General features: G+C 40.3%; 1 protein-coding gene across 1 annotated transcript in view; it reads left to right on the top strand.

The window, feature by feature from the left end:
• The window catches only part of LOC140476809 (regulator of G-protein signaling 22-like), a 133677-nt gene that overhangs the window by 38688 nt on the left and 74483 nt on the right, over nucleotides 1–20506 (top strand). The window contains exons 5-7 of the mRNA XM_072569602.1: nucleotides 1539–1704; nucleotides 2644–2797; nucleotides 11179–11893. Coding sequence (XP_072425703.1) covers nucleotides 1539–1704; nucleotides 2644–2797; nucleotides 11179–11893 — 1035 coding nt within the window. The remainder of the gene's footprint in view (nucleotides 1–1538; nucleotides 1705–2643; nucleotides 2798–11178; nucleotides 11894–20506) is intronic.

Genomic DNA, 20506 nt, shown 5'->3' with positions numbered 1-20506 from the left:
ATCACCTGGTGTTGTTTGATTTTTAACTTTGTACACCCCAGTCCAACACCGGCATCTCCAAATCATGACTACTATCGACACCACTAACCGCCGGCTTAAAGTGGAGAGGATCTCCAAGGAGATTGCATAGGAATGCAGGCAAGCAGGAAAGATCCCAAAAGGATTACAGATCACGAACCCACTTAAGTCGATCTACAACACAGACTACGCCGAGAGACTTTGCCACCGCACCTCTCATAAACTCCTCAATCATCTCATGCACCAACTCTACAGCGGGCACCACAACCTTGAAATTCAGTTGGAGTCCACACTCTCAGCCTGCACTCAGGATATATCAGTACAATTACGCGATATTGCCAAACAGACAAAGTGACAAAAAAAAAGCCTCCACTACCACCTGATGAAGGAGCGACGCTCCGAAAGCTAGTGTGCTTCCAATTAAACCTGTTGGACTATAACCTGGTGATGTGTGATTTTTAACTTCATATTCTGATAGTTTGTTTTAAACCATTCTTCATGAAATCTATTCAGATTATAATATTCCGTATTTCGGTGTTTCAAAGAAAAACTTACATTTAACTTCACCTTTAAGTAACCATTCTCTACTACCCTACTTTTTCTATCAATTGGTGAAGGAGATGGAAACCAGATATCAATCTTTACTCAGTATTAGATTTTCTCTTACAAATGTGAAGCTGCTTACTGTACAACTCAGAAGCAGTGTCAATAAAAGAAAATAAGCAATTTCAAACATTCAGTTTCAGCAGATGCTGAAAATTTGGACATTTTGGAGAAACTCAGCAATTTTTGTGGAGACAAAGACAAATTTAATGTTTTGAATCAAATATGACACTTGGGAACTCAAGTGTCAATAATTGTGTTTTGATATATGCAAAATTACCCAAAGAATGATGATAAGCAACAACAAAATCATTTAATTGTCTGCAGATGAATAAGATATTTTGAGGAGCTTTAAAATTTTGTCTTCATAATTTAAGAATATATTAAAATTGATATTTCATTAAATATTAATAGAGAATATCAAAGTTCATAGAAATCATAAAAATGTCAGTGATATTTACTGTCTTTTTATCTGATTAACTGCAGTCTGATGTAAATCACTGATTTAAGTTATTCACATGTTGAAAGAGTAAAATTGCACATCTGCAGTATTCCAAAAAACTGGTTTGTTGATGTTCAATATCTAAACAAGGAAAGGAATCAGAATAGTTACTGAGTTTGTGTCAGGAACCACAACAAATTGATGTCAGATCACAAAGAACTGAAGCCCAAGTCTAGAGGTTCCAAAAGATGTCCTTTCTTACATTTAAAACCCTTGCATTTATGTAGTTATGTTTAATAAAGCCTATTCACTCCCAAGGGGAGGTGGGATAGTGGTAATAATGTGGTTGTGGATGGGGAAAAAAGGGACTGAAGTTACATCTCATAAATGAAATATTTTAAAAATCACACATCTGTGTTGGCTTCATTTTACATAAGTTGTTTGACTGAAATTTTGTTCCTATTATCAATTTCAGGCTTGCAAAATTACTGTCTCAGTTAGACCAACAGACTGGATCTGGTACACTTCAAGTAGACAGTTCATACTACCCATGGGTTATTGGAGCAAAAGAAAAATCCATCTCTAAAATGGTAGACAAAACTGACCTTGCCATGAAAGAATTGTACATCTGCTTTGGACAGGTAACGGCAAACTGGTGTCAGATTACAGAGGGCCTATTATACCGGTACTGTCATTATGTCTTGTTCTATTTTAAATCTATTAAAATAACAGTAGATCAGTATTGTACTTTTTAATATTGCACAGATAGCATGATACAGAGTAAAGCAAAATGAGAAAGTAAAATTTAAATTTGAAAATTTAAGGTTGTAATGTCTCAGTTTTCAAGTAAAGGGTTCAATTTAAAATAGATATGTATTTTGGATTTTAATGTAGTTTGAACAAAGATGGTGACTTATGCATTTAAAAATATTAAGTATCGTGGGTGTATGGTGGAGTATTTACATAGTTGGTAGAGGGGCCTTCCAAAATCACAGCAGTTCACATACCATTTTGCTTCTTCCAGATAAAAAGCTGTGCTGTGTGTCTGGATTCACAATCTTAACAAAGAACTGATTGCATTAAGAAAGAACTGATTTCTTTTAATGAAGATCTGCATGCTTTAACAAAGAACTGATGTGTTACAACAGGCTGACAGCATTTTATAAGCAGTTTGCTTCTCGTTCATTATCTTGATGCTAAGCAGTTACTCCATCAGCTTCTTTACATCTTATGTTCTTGAGCCAGATCATTGTCCACAGTAATTTGTATCTGTCCCAGAAATTATAGCTTGGAAAAAATGAAAGAATCAGTGAAAATGGACAGATAAAAAAGATTAACGAAGTACAAAATGTCTTAATTGATATTTGGAGTGAAGAAGCTGAATGTAAATAACTTTAAAGACTTCGCGAAACAGTAAACAAAGAGAGAGAGAGATCCTTACAACATGCTTTTTCAGTTGCAATTCTGCTGTTGCCTTAAATACCTCAGAATGTATATTATGAGCTGAATGCACAATCAACTAACATGCTGTGGAGCATAAATTTTAAGTAATTAACAATATAACAAATTTGCTTTGGTAGGCTTCTGTTACCCAGACTAAAGCGTTGTTCACAGAAGCCAAAGAAGACATTCCACTGATTGTCATCCAGTCAGAACGCAAGCCGATCTTTGCTATTGCGACATCTATACCGTCATCAAGCGCTTCATCGCTAACTTTAGAAAGGGAACTATCCAGTAAGATAACTATTTTTATGACCCTTTACAAAAAGAGTTGTGTGAGCATTCTTAGACAGAACTTGCTGAATTTCATTCAAAAGAGTGAAATATATAATTTCCATGGTGATTTAATAAAACATTAATTCATTTTTAGCAATAGCTTGTTATAATAATGCATCTTTAATTTTTTGAAACAAAAAACAGAAGTAACTGGAACAGCTCAGGAGGTCTGGCACAATCTATGGAGAGAAATCAGAGTTACTGTTTTGGGTCCAGTGACCCTTACTCAGAACTTCAAACTTTTTGAAATTTCTTAGCTATCATTTAATAGATGCAGCTGCTTATCTTACAGTGAGAGACCACCTTATTAAAATGAAACAAAACATCATCCAGCCAGAATCCTTTCTGGCATCTGAGTAATGGAATAATATGAGGTAGGATCATGACAAGTCTTAGAATGCCAGACATAAGGTAAAATAAGGTGAGGTTTGCAGTGCTTGTAAAATGAGTACATCATGGGGTGCAAACATTGGGAATTTAGTGAGAGTAAGAAATCCTTGGATAAATGTTGGTCTGTACATTTCAAATTGAAATCCAGTTTAACATATGAACTTAATTTCGAACTTATAAATTGTGAAAGAAACTGCAAAATGATTTGCAGAAATTGCAAGCCCATTGCAGTAAACTGTCAAGATTAGAGTAGTGCTGGAAAAGCACAGCAGGTCAGGCAGCATCTGAGGAGCAGGACAATCGATGTTTCAGGCAAAAGCCATCGTTTTTCCTGCTCCTCAGACTCTGCCTGACCTGCTGTGCTTTTCCAATACCACCCTTATCTCCAGCATCTGCAGTACCCACTTCTGCCTTGCAGTAAGCTGTCAATGAGCTAAAGGTGTTTTCCTGGATTCAATAGATGCTAATAATTGCCTTCAAGAATCTGAATCATCATATTATAACTTAGGTGTGACTCAGAAATTTGAATGAAATAAACAGTATTTACTGATATTCAGATGATCACAAATTGAATCTAGAGAGTGCAAAAGCTGGGAGTTTAATGAGAGTGCAAATTTTGTGCAGATGGGAAAGGATGCCATAATCAAACTGCTAAGTAGATTTCTCCGTAGTCCTTGCAGAAATATATACTCTGATTTCTTGATACCAAGAGCTTTCAATCCTTTTTTAAAGTATATTTTTCATGCATTCATGCGATGCAGACATCACTAGCTGCCAGTATTTATTGCCCATCCCTATTGTCTTTGTGGTTAGATGGTCAGCCCCCTTCTTGAATTGCTGTAGTCCATGTCTGGTAAGTTCACAATGCTGTTGGAAAGGGAATTCCAGGAATTTGACCCAGGAACAGTGATGTAACAGTGACATAGCTTGTGTTGCAATGGTCTGAGACTTGGAGGTGAACTTGCAGGTCATGGTGAGTACTGATTCAACCTACTCAAGTGGTCCTCATAAGACAACCCCTCCATATCCCACATCAACCTAGCGAGCATTCTTGGATACTTCCATTACTGTATTTAAGTATAACTTTAGAGAATGGAAACAGAACTGTTCACAGTATTTCCAGCTGTGGTCTGGCTAGTGCCTTGTATAATTTCAATAAGTCTTCCCTAATTTTAAACTCTATTAATTCCTTCTGGAATAAAGGCCAACATTTCAGTTGCCTTCCCAATTACTTGCTATTCAAGTAATATTGGCCATCTTCTTCCTTCATCTTTTATTTCAAGATTAAACTTTGTATTGATATCATTTGTCTTCAAGGTGGGCATTAGCTTGTAGGAGAGTCATATAATCAAAAGGGTGTTGAATGAGTTAGAGGGATCTAATTGTGGGAACAATTGCAATTTTGGGGTGTGTGGTGTATTGTTTGGCATTTATCCTCACAGTCTTTAGTTATTTGAATTGTGTCTGAATTTGTTCAGAAGGATTTAGACAGGTTAGGAGGATGGGCAAAGAAGTGACAGATGGAGTACAACGAGACAAAGTGTGAGGTCATGTCCTTTGGTGGGAAGAATAGGGGCATGAACTATTTTCTAAATATGGAGAAAATTCAGAAGTCGGAAGTGCAAAGAGACTTGGGAGTTCTAGTCCAGGATTCTCTCAAGGTAAACTTACAGATTGAGTCAGTAGTTAGGAAGGCAAATGCAATGATGGCATTTATTTCAATAGGACTTGACTATTAAAGCAGTGATGTACTTCTGAGATTGTATAAAGTTTTGGGAGTATTGTGAGCAGTTTTGGGCCCCATTTCTCAGGAAGGATGTACTGGCCCTGGAGCGTGTTCAGAAGAGATTCATGAGAATGATCCCAGGAATGAAAAGCTTAACATATGAGAAATGTTTGAGGACTCTGGGTTTATATTCAACGAAGTCTAGAAGGATGAGGGGGGATCTAATTGAAACATACAGAATACTGAATGGCCTGACAGAGTAGATGTTGGAAAGATGCCTCCATTGGTAGGAGAGACTAGGACCCAAGGGCATAGCCTAAGAGGGAAGGGAAGACCTTTTTGAACTTAGCTTTGGAGAAACTTCTTTAGCCAGAGTTTGGTGACTTTCTGGAATTCATTGCCACAGAAGGTTGCAGAGGTCAGGTCATTGAGTATATTTACGACTGAGATGGATAGCTTCTTGAGTATCAAGGGGATCAGGGTTATGGGAAGAAAGTAGGGAATGAGGTTGACAAACTTATCAGCCATGATTGAATGGTAGAGCCGACTCATTGGGCTGAATGGCCTAATTTCTGCTTTTATATCTTAGGATCTTACTTCAGGTCTCTCTGGCAATCATGTGGGCTATTGCAGGCACCATGATAACGGCACGTTCCTTGTCATTTTCATTAATCTTCCTCTGCTTCCCCTCAATCCATTTCTGCGGATGCAGAATGGTCCTCAATTTGTTTCTTTTTCAACTCTAGTCCTCTTTACAGTGTGATGCTGTACAAGGTACAGCAGATCACTGCATCTGAACTTGCTGCTAAAACTTGAAGGTTATCCACATATCTGTCCAAGCAAGTAAATCACAGCTTCAAAACACAACAGCTTTGTCTAGCTTTGTACTCATGTGGGTCTGCTTGTACTTCTCCATTATTATTGGCAGGTAAACTCCTTTCAGATGTCATGAATTGCCTTATTCATCTTCCAGGAATTACCCACTAACTCTTGTGGAATAAAGAGGTATGGAAGTTGTGACTATTGCAAGATGAAAGAGACTTTTAGACATCTTTAAATTTCTGGGATCTATAAAACAAGGTTTTATTTTGGGATGTGACTTGTCCAGTCAGCTGGGATCATAACATCATAAAAAATTGCTTTTGGAATTGCGGCTCCTCCTGTTCATCTTCAGAAGTTCACAGTGGAGTTGTATAAGCTGCTCCCAAGCTGCATCGAGGGCAGTGCAGATGCTGGTGAGTAAGATCAAAGATGTGTAGCGATGACTTTATGAAACATTAGCAATGATTAGTGAAAGCACACTCAGTGCGAGCACAAGCAGTTTTCAGCAGAAGGAAAACAGCAGGTTCATTCTTGAATGACTTTCCAAGCTTCCAATTTCATTGGACAGGCATTCCTGCTGTGCTCTCAATGTATTGACTCTGGTGAGTTTCAGGAAATCTTTGCGCTGGCTGTCAACACTAATCCCACTTTCTAGCACTTGGCCCAAAGCCTTGAATATTATGACAGTTCAAGTGCTCCTCCAGATACCTTTTAAATGTTATGAGGTTATTACCTGCCTTTAAGACCCTCCCAGGCAGTGCATTCCTAATTCCATCACCCTCTGTGTGGAAAACATTTTTGCAAAATCCACTTTAAACCTCTTGCCCTTCACCTTTAAATTTACCCCCTCATTACTGACCTAAGGGGAAACAACTGCTTCCAATCCACGCAGTTTATGCTCCTCATAATCTTATTCACCTCAAACAGATTTTCCCTCAGTCTTTTTGACTCTAAAGAAAACAACTTAAACCTCTCTAACCTCTCTTTGTATCTAAAATGGTCTAACCCAGGCCATATCCTGGTGAATCTCTTCTGCATCCCTTCCAGTGCAATTATATCTTTCTTATAGAGTGGTAACAGATTTGCACACAGTACTCCAACTATAGCCTAACTAAAGTTTTATACAGCTCCAGCATAACTTGCCCTACTTTTATAATCTATGCCATGATAAGCCTCGTCCACGATAATCCTCAACACTGGTGCCCAGCAAGGATACTCAGCCCCCTACTGTACACTTTGTACATTCATGTTGCCAAATTCTATACAAATGCTATCTGCAAGTTTGCTAATGGCACCACCATGGTAAGCCAGGTATCAAACAATGCATCAGAATACAGGAAGGAGGTAGAGTGCTTGGTGTCATGGTGTAATGACAACAATCTCTCCCAATGTCAGCAAAACAAAAAAAACCTGGTCAATGATCTCAGGAAGAAAGGAGGAGGGCACGCCCCGATCTACACCATTGGAGCTAAGGTGGAGAAGCTCAAGAGCATCAAGTTCCTAGGAATGAGAATAACCAACAATTTGTCCTGGGCCTCCCATGTAGATGCAATAATCAAGAAGAGACAACAAAGCCTCTGCTTAGGAAAATCAGCATGTTCATAAGGACCCTCACCAACTTTTCAAGATGCACCATAGAAAGCATTCTATCTGGGTTCATAATGGTCTGGTATGGCAAGTTTTGTGGCCATGACCAAGAAGCTCCAGAAAGTCGTGTGCACAGCCCAGACCAACTTTCCGTCCACAGACTCCACTTACACTTCTCTTTGCCACAGAAAGGCTGCCAACATCATCAAAAGCCCCAACCACCCCAGGAATGCTTTATTCCAACCTCTTCCATCAGGCAGAAGTTAGAGAAGCTTGAACACCAATACCAACAGGTTCAAGAACAGTTCTTCCCTGCCATTATTAGACTGCTGAATGGACTCTTTAGCAAGATTAGCATTATTTAGATTAGATTAGATTAGATTAGATTAGATTACTTACAGTGTGGAAACAGGCCCTTCGGCCCAACAAGTCCACACCGACCCGCCGAAGCGCAACCCACCCATACCCCTACATCTACCCCTTACCTAACACTACGGGCAATTTAGCATGGCCAATTCACCTGACCTGCACATCTTTGGACTGTGGGAGGAAACCGGAGCACCCGGAGGAAACCCACGCAGACACAGGGAGAATGTGCAAACTCCACACAGTCAGTCACCTGAGGCGGGAATTGAACCCAGGTCTCTGGCGCTGTGAGGCAGCAGTGCTAACCACTGTGCCACCGTGCTGCCCAAAGTTAATGTTAATTGTACTTGGTGCACCTCCTGTGCAGCCGTAACCTTGTATGCCTCGCTCTGTCTAAGCACCCTGTTATCTGTAGGTCCTTGTTTGCTATGGTCTGCCTGCTCGTAAAACAAAACTTTTTAATGTACTCAGGTACATGTGACTATAATAAATCAGATTAAAATTATTTTTAAAATGACTAAGGTAAATGTACCATATGTTATCTTAACCACCCTATTAACCTGTCATACCCCTTTCAGGGATATGTGGATAATCATCCCAATATTCCTCTGTTGCTCTGACATTCTTAATGGCTGGACATTCATTGAGTACTCCCTTGTCTTGTTAACTTCTTCCAAAGTGAATCAGTGTTGAATTCCATCTGCCACTGATCAGCCAATCTGACCAACCCAAATATATTTTCCTGTAATTTAAAACCTTCTTCCTCATTATTACCCACCAGGCCAATTTTCATCTCACCAACAATCTTATTTATTATCCCTCTCCCCTCAGCTCCCACATTCGCATCTATGTGATTATATATATCACAAACAATAAGGGACTCAAGACTGATTCCTGTGATATGCCAGTCGACACCAGATTCCAGTCACACAAACAACTTTCTACCACCACTCTCTGTCTCCTACCATCAAGCCAATGTTGGATTTACCTTGCCAGGTTACCCTGGATCCCATCTGCTTATGTGGGATCTTGTCAATATACTTGCCCTGTTAAAACCTGGCTGGATCATGCAATTCTGGTCTCCTTCCTATTAGAAAGATGTTGTGAAACTTGAAGGAGTTCAGAAAAAATTTACAAGGATGTTGCCAATGTTGGAGGATTTGAGCTGTGGGAAGATGTTGAATAGGCTAGGGCTTTTTTCCTTGGAGCATCGGAGGCTGAGGGGTGACCTTATAGAGGTTTATAAAATCATGAGGGACATGGATAGGGTAAATAGACAAAGTCTGGGGGGGAGGAGTCCAGAATTAGAGGGCATAGGTTTAGGGTGAAAGGGGTAAGATATAAAAGAGACCTAAGCGGCAACTTTTTCACACAGAGGGTGATACGTGTATGGAATGAGCTGCCAGACGAAGTGGTGGAGGCTGGTACAATTGCAATATTTCAAAGGCAACTGGATGGGTATATGAATAGGAAGGGTTGCGAGGGATATGGGCCGGGTGCTGGCAGGTGGGACTAGATTAGGTTGGGATATCTGGTCAACATGGACCGAAGGGTCTGTTTCCATGCTGTACATCTCTATGTCTCTATGCAGACTTCCAGAACATTGGTAATTGTTTAGATATTGAAACTTTTGGCTGCACTTGCAACTACTTCCCAATTAAGTGACTAAACTTTGCATCTACTCTGTTAGAATCTTTCAGAACTTTCTGTTAAATCACTCTTTAGCTTTCTCTCTTTAAGAGGAAAAAGAATCAGATGTGATTATTCTTTTCTGATAGGTATAACCTTGCATTTCTGATATTGCCCTTGGAAATCTCCTTTGTATCCTTTTCAGTACTTCCATAGGCTTCTTTTGATAATATGGCAATCTCAAACTATGTGTTGAAGGCAGTACCTATAACTACTAATTGTAGCTATACTTTATTAAACCTTAGCCTATCTAGCACTATCTGTCAATTTGATCAAATTGTATAAGCTTATATTGAATATTCAATACACAGATGCTAGTTTATGTTTTGCTCAAACTTAGTCCTCTAGTTTGATGTGTTAGATTTGATATTGCGTAAAGTGACAGGATTAATTAATAATCACAGAGTAAAGGCATACCTAGTCAGCAGTGACCAAAACATGTTTGAATTTTAAATCCAGTTTGAAAAGGAGAAGACTGATGCTAAGAATTGTATTTTGAACTTACTAAATGTAGGCATGAAAGCTGAGCTAGGTGAAGTGAATTGGCACATTAGGCTAGGAGATAGATCAACCGTGGCAGATGCTTAAGGGGATATTTCACAATATTCAGAATACCTACATTCCTAATATGAACCATCTGTGGTTAATGAAAGGTCAGATTATAAAGAATGGCAGAGTGTGACTGGAATATTAATTAGAATGATGAAATTAAGACGATGATTGGAAGCTAGTTAGGAATGTTAGAACAGATGACAATAATTTCTACAGGTATTTAAAAAGGAAAAGTGAGTGTTGGTCCTCTAGAGATTAGGAATGGGGGGGTGAATGTTAGATAAATTATATTATGCAGAGAATGCAAATGAGTGGTTAAAAATCTGGTAGATGGAGTATAATGTGGGAAAATGTGAAGTTGATCACTTTGGCAGAAAGAATGAAAAATCAGTGTATTACTTAATGGACATGGACTGAGATGCAGAGAGATTTAGGTGTTCTAGTGCATGAGCCACAAAAAAACTACCATGTAGATCCAGCATATGATCTAGAAAGATAATTGAATGTCATATTTTATTATGATAGTAATTGAACTTAAAAGTAAGAAAGTTATGCTCTGAATATATACTGAGCATTGGTGAGACCACATCTTGAATACTGTTTGCAGTTTTGGTCTTATTTATGGAATGAACAGTTTGTCTTATAAAGAAGTTAGACAGACTGAGCTAGTTTTTACTGGAGTTTAGCATAGTTGAGGGATGACCTGCTTGAAATATATTGTTCTGAGTGGATTTCACAAGATACATATGGAAAGGATGTTTCCTCTTTGACAGTCAGTCTGGAAATAGGCACAATTTAAAAATGAAGGGTCTCCCCTTGTAGGACAGAGATGGGGGATTTTTGTTCTATCAAAGGTATGTGCGATTTTGGAATTCTCTGATTCATAGGGTGATGGAAATAAGGTCGTTGAATAGTTTTAAGAGAGAGATATTCTTGATTGGCTAGAAAATCAAAGGTTATGGGGGATAGATAGGAAAGTGGGCTTTGAAACACAGAATAATCATGATTTTATTGAATGATGGAGCAAGCTTGGGGGCTGAATGAGCTGCCTCTACTGCTATAAGATATGTCATATGTTAACAAATGTTTCTAAACCAGATGATATCAATCTTGAATTTATGAGTTATCATATATCTTGATTTTTGCCACCGAAATGTTGCATTTTTTCTGTAAGAGAATTATTTTTCTTAAAATCAAATTGTTCCAGGCTATTCACTCTTGCATGAAATTATGATGAGCGTTGAAGCTAGAATGCTGCCAGTTAGAAAGAAAATCAACAGAAGGTACTCAAGCAGAACATATTTTGAAACTGATCATCATGATAGGTGCTCTACTGGACATTCCAAGCCAAAGGTTGTGGATAATGAATTATTTGAATTTGTTCCCGAATACCCTTTGCAGGCACCAGCAACAGTTTTTCTGAGAGCAAGATCAGAGATTGATACTGAAGAAAACGAAGATCAAGACAGCACTGAAAATTCAATAGAAACCCAAGAGGAAGAAATCAGTACAGCAAGTAGGGCAGCAGAAAGCTCAGAGACTGATCTCTCTTCTGAAAATGATCAAACAACAACTCCCTTGAACAACCGTTCAGTGATTGACAGTCAGGTGGTCCCAAAGTCAACTGTTTTAAAAACTTCTCAGCAGAATGAAGTGGGATCATCAGAAGAAAGTGATAATACAATGTCTCAAGCTTTAACGACAGGTGTGGATGAGGAAAGTACGGAAACGACTTCTTCTAGTGAAGATGATATTAGACATGAGTGCTATGTTCCACCACGTCGTCATTATAATTTTCAGAACAGTAAGGGCATTGAAAAGTTCAAGAAGTTTCTCCAGGGAACAGCTGGTGAAAAATACTGGTGGCTGTGGATGGACATTGAAAGACTAAAAGTTATCAAGGATGCCAAAAAGAGTCAAAGGTTAGTCAAAGGTTTAATTTGCAAACACAGACATGATTTTTGAAATCGAACAGATGTTTTTACAGTTTCTCTGTTTCTACAAGGATCAAGAGTTCAGTTACTGACGTTTTCTGACTTGCTGGAACCTGACTTGGTAAAAAGCACTATGATGTATGCAAAGTCACTCCACAGGGAGACATTGAGAATGGAGTCAGCCCCAACAACTTGGAAAACAGAGCATAGGCATCCACGAAAGCGAGCAAGTGCCACCGTGGACTGATTAGAAGGCCTTCTTCAGCTCTCTGGGATATTGTCCATATTATTTCAGATGCTGTTTAGGCCCCCTAACCCCCACTCATACCACCCCCTCGTGCTCCCTCCCATGTCCCCTCATACTTCCATGCCACCTGCATCACCACTCATCCATATCCACCATGAGGCAGACTTCAGGAGTTATGTGGACATGAGAGAAAGATAAAACATCTAACACACTGTCATTCATAAGATTAATAAAAAGAAACTCCAATTCAAAGTTTTAAAAATTCTCCACAAGAGGTTAATCTCTTCTAGGAATGGGCAGGGAGCAGAGGGATACAGATACTTAGGAAATTGGTGACAAGTTTAGATAGAGGATCTGGATGGGCGCAGGCTTGGAGAGCCAAAGGGCCTGTTCCTGTGCTGTAATTTTCTTTGTTCTTTTTTCTTTGAATGAACAAACTGCTACTTAGACCATATTAAATCCTTTAATAACCTTTCTAAATTATCAGTCAATCAATGAACTTCAAAACCCCTGCTGCGATAATTGTAGCTTTTAAAACTCAAAGAAATATCTTGATTTGCACAAACAGATGCAAATGATTTTTTTTCTAACTTGTGGCAGATGGTCTGCAGGCAGAGACTCCAGAGATATCTGAATATTGTCTCAATCCTGAGGCTCATTCCTGAAGAAGGGCTTGTGCCCGAAACGTCAATTCTCCTGCTCCTCGGATGCTGCCTGGCCTGCTGTGTTTTTTCAGCATCGCAGTTTTCAACACTGGTCTCCAGCATCTGCAGTCCTCACTTTCTCCTCACTATGTCCACTTACTGATTCCTCATCTAATGACAAGACCTTGTTGATTTTGGCCTGTCCTGGGTCTACCCTCTCTGTACATCAACCAGAGAACCAGTTAAAGTGCCAATGAGGAAAATGATCCCAAATCACTGAAGCTCATCTTATCCAGATCTCTACACTTCCAGAACAAGATCTAAATCCAGTCCTTCTGCATCGTTTTTCCAGTAAAAACTTTAACCTGATGTACTACCTTTTCTCGTGGGGGAAGAGAGCCCTTAACTCAGAGGCTGCTGCTTAAAAAGGGGGCTATAGTCATGGCCACTCTGATTTCAATGGTATGGGAGTTTCTGGAAATTGGTAGGGTAATCTTAATGAAGAACACTTGATGCTCAAATTAATTACAAATTCATGGAGGAATATGACTGAATAGATATAGAATAATTTATCAGGGACAGGGAACATCCAGTAGTTGTGGTCTAAATTGAAATTAAAATAGCCTGGAAAAAGTTTGTGTCTTTCCAGATAGAGTTTCAGAATCTGGCGTAGAAACTAAAGAGCAGGATCTCAAAGAAATTATTTTCTGAATTATTTGCAATTTATGTCAAATAAGTATAAGAACATTGAGATAACACAGGTTAAAGTTTTTACTGGAAAAACAATGCAGAAGGACTGGATTTAGATTCTTGTTCTGGAAGAGGAGAGATCTGGACAAGATGAGCATCAGTGATTTGGGATCATTTTCCTCATTGGCACTTTAACTGGTTCTCTGGTTGAGAGTTGAAACAGGTTTGACATGGAGAGAGCAATACAGATGAGATTTAGTTCAAGGATTGGACGAGACAAACAGGATCAGAATACAATTATGATACAGGAGTGGGATAAGGTATATGAGAGTTTAAAGAATCAAATTGTGGAGCAATACAGAAGCAATAACGTGGCTAGACGTATACTAGAGACCATCACAAAATGGAAAGAAGAGAAAGGATCAGATTGATCACTAAATTGCAGAACACTCTAAGAACTATGGATTTTTTTTAATATGGGGTTTTAATTATCCTAAAATAACCTGGAAAAACAAAGGGTCAGGAGAGGCAAGAATCTAGAAGAGCAGGGAAAGGATAAATCCAAAGGAGAGCTTGTTCATTAGAACAGGATTGACTTCAAAGAAAGGTTGATAGGAAAATGTGAAATGTAACCAGATGACCCTTTATGGACGAGATGTTTCAGATACAGGCTAGCTTTACCCGAACAAAGGCAAAAGGTAAAGGAACCAAACTGTGGTTAATGAGGGAGATGGTGATTATGGTAAATCAAACAAAATGTATATGATCGATATCAGATGAACTCTTCTAAGAAATGCAACAAGTTGAATGAGGAAGTAAAGATTAGAATATAACTGGCAAAGAGAGAGAAAAAAAATAAAATGTCCATTAGCACTAAAGGGAACGTAAAACAAATCTAATGGCTTGAAAATAGTAAATGAGGTGGGGCCTATTTGGGACAAGGACAGAGACATACACTTAGAAGCAGAAACGACTAGGGTAGTTAATCATTACTGGTATCAATGTACATCAATGAAGAAGTTACCAACAAAAACAACATGGTAGTGGTAGAGACAGGAGTGATCATTGATAGGCAGGATGTGCTGAAAAAGCCAGCTGTGGCGAAAGTGAATAAGTCTTTTGGATAAATTAAAGTCATAGAGCCATAGGGATGGACAGCACAGAAACAGACCGTTCGGTCCAACTCGTCCATGCCAACCAGATATCCCAACCCAATCTAGTCCTACCTGCCAGCACCTGGCCCATATCCCTCCAAACCCTTTCTATTTATATACCCATCCAAATGCCTCTTAAATGTTGCAATTGTACCAGCCTCCATCACTTCCTCTGGTAGCTCATTCCATACACGTACCAGCCCTGTTGTGAAAAGTTGCCCCTTAGGTCTCTTTTATATCATTCACTATCACCCTAAACCAATGCCCTCTAGTTCTGGACTCCTCCAACCCAGGGAAAAGATTTTCTCTATTTGTTCCATCCATGCCCCTGTTAATTTTGTAAACCTCTATAAGGTCACCCCTCAGCCTCTGATGCTCCAAGAAAACCAACCCCAGCCTATTCAACTTCTCTCTATAACTCAAACCCTCCAACTCTGGCATCGTCATTGTAAATCTTTTCTGAACCCTTTTGAGTTTCACAACATCTTTCTGATAGAAAGGAGACTAGAATTGCATGTTCCCAACAGTAGCCTAACCAATGTCCTGTACAGCCACAACATGACCTCCCAACTCCTGTACTCAATACTCTGACCAATAAAGGAAAGCATACCAAACGCCTTCTTCACTATCCTAGCTACCTGTGACTCCACATTCAAGGAGCTATAAACCTGCACTCTAAGGTCTCTTTGTTCAGCAACACTCCCGAGAACCTTACCATTAAGTGTATGAGTCCTGCTAAGATTTGCTTTCCCAAATGCAGCACCTCCCATTTATCTAAATTAAGTTCCATCTGCCACTTCTCAGCCTATTGGCCCATCTGATCAAGCTCCTGTTGTAATCTGAGATAACTTTCTTTGCTGTCCACTACACCTCCAATTTTGGTGTCATTTGCAAACTTACCAACTCTACCTCTTATGCTCACATCCAAATCATTTATATAAATGATGAAAAGTAGTGGACCCAGCACCGATCCTTGTGACATTCCACTGGTCGAGGGCTCCAGTCTGAAAAATAACCTCCACCACCATCCTCTGTCTTCTACCTTATAACTAGCTCTGTATCCAAATGGCTAGTATTCCATGAGATCTAACCTTGCTAACCAGTCTTCCATGGGGAACCTTGTCGAATGCCTTACTGAAGTCCATATAGATCACCGTTCTGCCCTCATCAATTCTTTTAAGTTACTGGATGAAATGGGAATGGAGATTGAAAAATTATATATGCACTTTTGCTAACTTCCCTTGATGCTTGGAAGTGCCAAAGGTTTGGAAAGTGGCAAATGTGACACCATTATTCAAGAAAGGGTTCAATAACATTTCTGTTAACTACAGGTTAGTTAACTTGACATCAGCAGGAAATGAGAGGTGTTTGCCACCACCTGAAGAGAACATCTCATGAACAGTTATGACTTTTATGTTAACTGCCATTCTGTTCTAAATTGATGACTTTTCTAGGGCACTGATGTATGTCTTCCTATTTAGGAAGAAAGGAGTGAATTCTACTCAAAAGAAATGCAGGAATTGCTCCCCTAATGGCAATGGTGCTGGCTGCATACTTTGAATCTCCCAGTCCCATGTTAATCCCTGGAGATCTTTTCACCTCTTGCCAGGTTCTGGTATTCTCTAACACCACTTTATCCCTCTTTGAATGCGTCTAGGTAATAGAATTGCTGTTTCCTTGAATGTTTCAGCCTCTGCACTGGCCATTGACATTGATCAGGTTGCTGTAGGTATTGACCTGTTGGCACTGTGATTCAACCAGCACCCCTAGAAGGGAGGCCAGCAGTAGATGCCTCCCGGACTTCCACATCTGGTGAAGATTTGTGGGACTCAGCTTTCTGTGATTGAATTCTTGGCTCTTCATTCAACTCATTTACCAAATTATTTTAGAGGCTTTGCTTTCTTCCATAAAAAAGTATCAATTATATTTTTGTTCTTTATCTTTATTTTAAAGCTTCCTGAACCACATCAGGGATCGTTATATGTGTAGCAACGGTGAATTCTACCTGAATGCAGAAACGCGTGAAAAGCTCAATCTGTCATTTGTATCAAATTGGACTTTAGAAAGTTTGTGTCAGATACAGTCAAAAATAGTGATACCTCTACTTCAATATTGGTGAGTACAGAAAATTAGAACATAAAACACCGGACCGATACTTCAAGCCATTCAAGAAGACATGCACTACAACATGTATGTTATATTGCTTTGTATTGAAACATTTACTGACTTCTGACTCAAGTATATTCAATGATTGAGTATCCACAGACGTCTAGGATAGAAAATTCCAAACACATACAACACTTTGATGAAAGTTGGGCCATGGCGACTTCAGGCACATGCATTGATTACCTAGTGTAGTGGCTGTCACATCTGTTTTGGGCAGCACGGTGGTTCAGTGGTTAGCATGGCTGTCTCACAGGCCAGGAACCTGGATTCAATTCCAGCCTCTGGCGACTGTCTGTGTGGAGTCTAGTCTGTGTGGATGAGGAAGATCCAGTAGATGTAGTGTACCTGGACTTTCAGAACGCTTTTGATAAAGTCCCACACAGGAGGTTAGTGAGTAAAATTAGGGCGCATGGTATTGGGGGCAAAGTACTAGATTGGATTGAAAATTGGTTGGCTGATAGGAAACAAAGGGTAGTGATAAACGGCTCCATTTCGGAATGGCAGGCAGTGACTAGTGGGGTACCGTAGGGATCTGTGCTGGGACCGCAGCTTTTTACAATATATATTAACGATATAGAAGATGGTATCAGCAATAACATTAGCAAATTTGCTGATGATACAAAGCTGGGTGGCAGGGTGAAATGTGATGAGGATGTTAGGAGATTACAGGGTGACCTGGACAAGTTAGTTGAGTGGGCAGATGCATGGCAGATGCAGTTTAATGTGGATAAATGTATGGTTATCCACTTTGGTGGCAAGAACAGGAAGGCAGATTACTACCTCAATGGAATCCATTTAGGTAAAGGAGCAGTACAGAGAGATCTGGGTGTTCTTGTACACCAGTCAATGAAGGCAAGCATGCAGGTACAGCAGGTAGTGAAGAAGGCTAATAGCATGCTGGCCTTCATAACAAGAGGAATTGAGTATAGAAGCAAAGAGGTGCTTCTGCAGCTGTACAGGGCCCTGGTGAGACCACACCTGGAGTACTGTGTGCAGTTCTGGTCTCCAAATTTGAGGAAAGACATTCTGGCTATTGATGGAGTGCAGCATAGGTTCACGAGGTCAATTCCTGGAATGGTGGGATTACCTTACACTGAAAGACTGAAGCGACTGGGCTTGTATACCCTTGAGTTTAGAAGACTGAGAGGGGACCTGATTGAGACATATAAGATTATGAAAGGATTGGACACTCTGGCAGCAGGAAACATGTTTCTGCTGATGGGTGAGTGCCGAACCAGAGGACACAGCTTAAAAATACGGGGTAGACCATTTAGGACAGAGATGAGGAGAACCTTCTTCACCCAGAGAGTAGTGGCTGTGTGGAATGCTCTGCCCCAGAGGGCAGTGGAGGCCCAGTCTCTGGATTCATTTAAGAAAGAGTTAGATAGAGCTCTCAAAGATAGTGGAATCAAGGGTTATGGAAATAAAGCAGGAAGAGGATACTGATTAGGAATGATCAGCCATGATCATATTGAATGGTGGTGCAGGCTCGAAGGGCTGAAAGGCCTACTCCTGCACCTATTGTCTATTGTCTATTGTCTATTGTCTATCTATTGTCTATTGAGTTTGTACATTCTGCCAGTGTCTGCGTGGGTTTCCTCTGGGTGCTCCAGTTTCCTCCCACAATCCAAGATGTGCAGGTTAGTGAATTGGCCATGCTAAATTGCCCACAGTGTTCAGGGATGTGTAGGTTAGGTGCATTAGTCAGGGGTAAATGTAGGGAAATGGGTTACTCTTCGGAGGGTCGGTGTGGACCTGTTGAACCAAAGGGCCTGTTTCCACACTGTAGGGATTCTATGATTCTATAAAAGAAATTTGTCTTAGTTTTATTTCCAGTCATTTACCTCTTATTTTGAGAGTGTGATTTAGAGAGCACAGGCAGTCAGGGCAGTAATTTAGAGAGTAGGAGCCAGGACTCAGAATGAGTTGGAGCTGCAAGTCAGGGTGGTGGCTTAGAGAGTGGACCCGAGAGTGAGAATAGTGATTTAGAGAGTAGGAACCGGGAGTCAGAATACAAAGGAACTTCGATTATCCGAACGAGATGGGCGGGCACTATTTCGTTTGGATAACTCATTTCATAACGGGTTAATTGATTTCCTCTGGGTCTCGGAGTTTTCTGTGAAGTCTGCTCCCCATTCAGGAGACTAGGCAGCAGCATACCCCGTGGGAGCCCCCGCCCGCCTCCGCCAGACCCATACACCTCCCAAACCTGCCCGCCCCCAACCCCATCCACTCCCACTCCGCCCAACCCCTGCCTGTACCAACCCCATCTGCCCCCCACTCCGTTCCCAAACCATGCCTGCACTCCACTCCGCCCCAACTCCTGTCCTCCCCTAACCCCTGCCCAACAACAGCTCCGCCCCCTAACCCCATCCTCCCTCACCTGCTTCAGGCTGATGTGCGGTCAAACTGATGGGAGAATGTGAAGGCTCACCAACTCCAAATGTAACACTTGGCCAGGTTCATTACCCAGTACCAAAGTTACATGAATAGATGGAGAAGTTGGGATTGCTTTCCTTACAAAAGAGTGTGTATAAGGAGAAAGCATGAACAGGGTACTGAGTTGGATGATTAGCTGTGATTACATTGAATGACGGAGCAGGGTCAAAGCGCCGACATTCCTGATGAAGAGCTTAAGCTCAAGACGTCGACTCTCCTGCTTCTCGGATGCTGCCTGACTGGCTGTGCCTTTCCAGTACCACACTTTTGACTCTGGAGCCGAATGGCCTATCCATACGTAATAAAAGGGATAGTTCAGTGCACAGATATGAAATGTATGGATGTTTTGTGGACTAGTAAAAGGCGTTGTTTAAGTAAGAGTCTGAAATGTTTGATACCGAGGAGTGTCACAAGCATCATCCACAAGGATGTTGACACATGGACTGGAGGAGATGAGGTGCAGTGCTGGGGGAGAACAGCACAGGATCTCAAAGGAGTAAAACCTTATATCCAGATCTTCCTCATGGTTTCTGTAAAAATATTTATCAATGTAATATGTAACCAATTGCAAACATGATAAACTATTACTTGTTCAATACAAAAGTCACTTCTGGTTAGAAGTGAGTGGTTTCCTCGATCACATTAAGCAAGCAGACCCCACAGCTCCTTACAGTGGATTGTGGGTGAAATCATTTCATGCTGAGCAGCAAGACACACAACAGGACTGATATTGGAGCTACTTTTCTTGATAACATTAATTGGGCCACAATTTCAAAATGTGCAGTGGATACAAGACTAGCAAAAATTGCGATCTGAGGATAATGGTGATAGGCTTTAAGAGCACATATGCTTGTGGAATGGTGACCTGTTCAACATGAAATTTGATGCAGAAAAGTCTAAGTTGAAAAATTTTGTCAAGAAGAGTAGAGACAGTGGAAACTAACATTTTGAAAAAAAAAGTTGCTGGAGAAACTCGGGTGGTCTGGCAGCATCGATGAAAGAAAACAGAGTCAACATTTTGGGTCCAGGGACCCTTTGTCAGAACTTTGACTCTGTTTTCTCTGCATAGATGCTGCCAGAACTGTTGAGTTTCTCTATCAAATTCTGCTTTTGTTTCAGATTTCCAGCATTAGATTTCAAACACTTCTTTGTATTTTTTAGATGAAAGGGCCTTGTCTGCAGGGACAGAGAAATCTGTGGTATATGTGCACAAATCATTAAAGTGTTTGAACAGCATGAGAAAGTGGTTAAAACATTATAT

Source organism: Chiloscyllium punctatum, chromosome 5, assembly GCF_047496795.1.
Source record: "Chiloscyllium punctatum isolate Juve2018m chromosome 5, sChiPun1.3, whole genome shotgun sequence".
NCBI classification, from domain to species: domain Eukaryota; kingdom Metazoa; phylum Chordata; class Chondrichthyes; order Orectolobiformes; family Hemiscylliidae; genus Chiloscyllium; species Chiloscyllium punctatum.
This window is presented reverse-complemented; position numbering and strand designations above follow the sequence as displayed.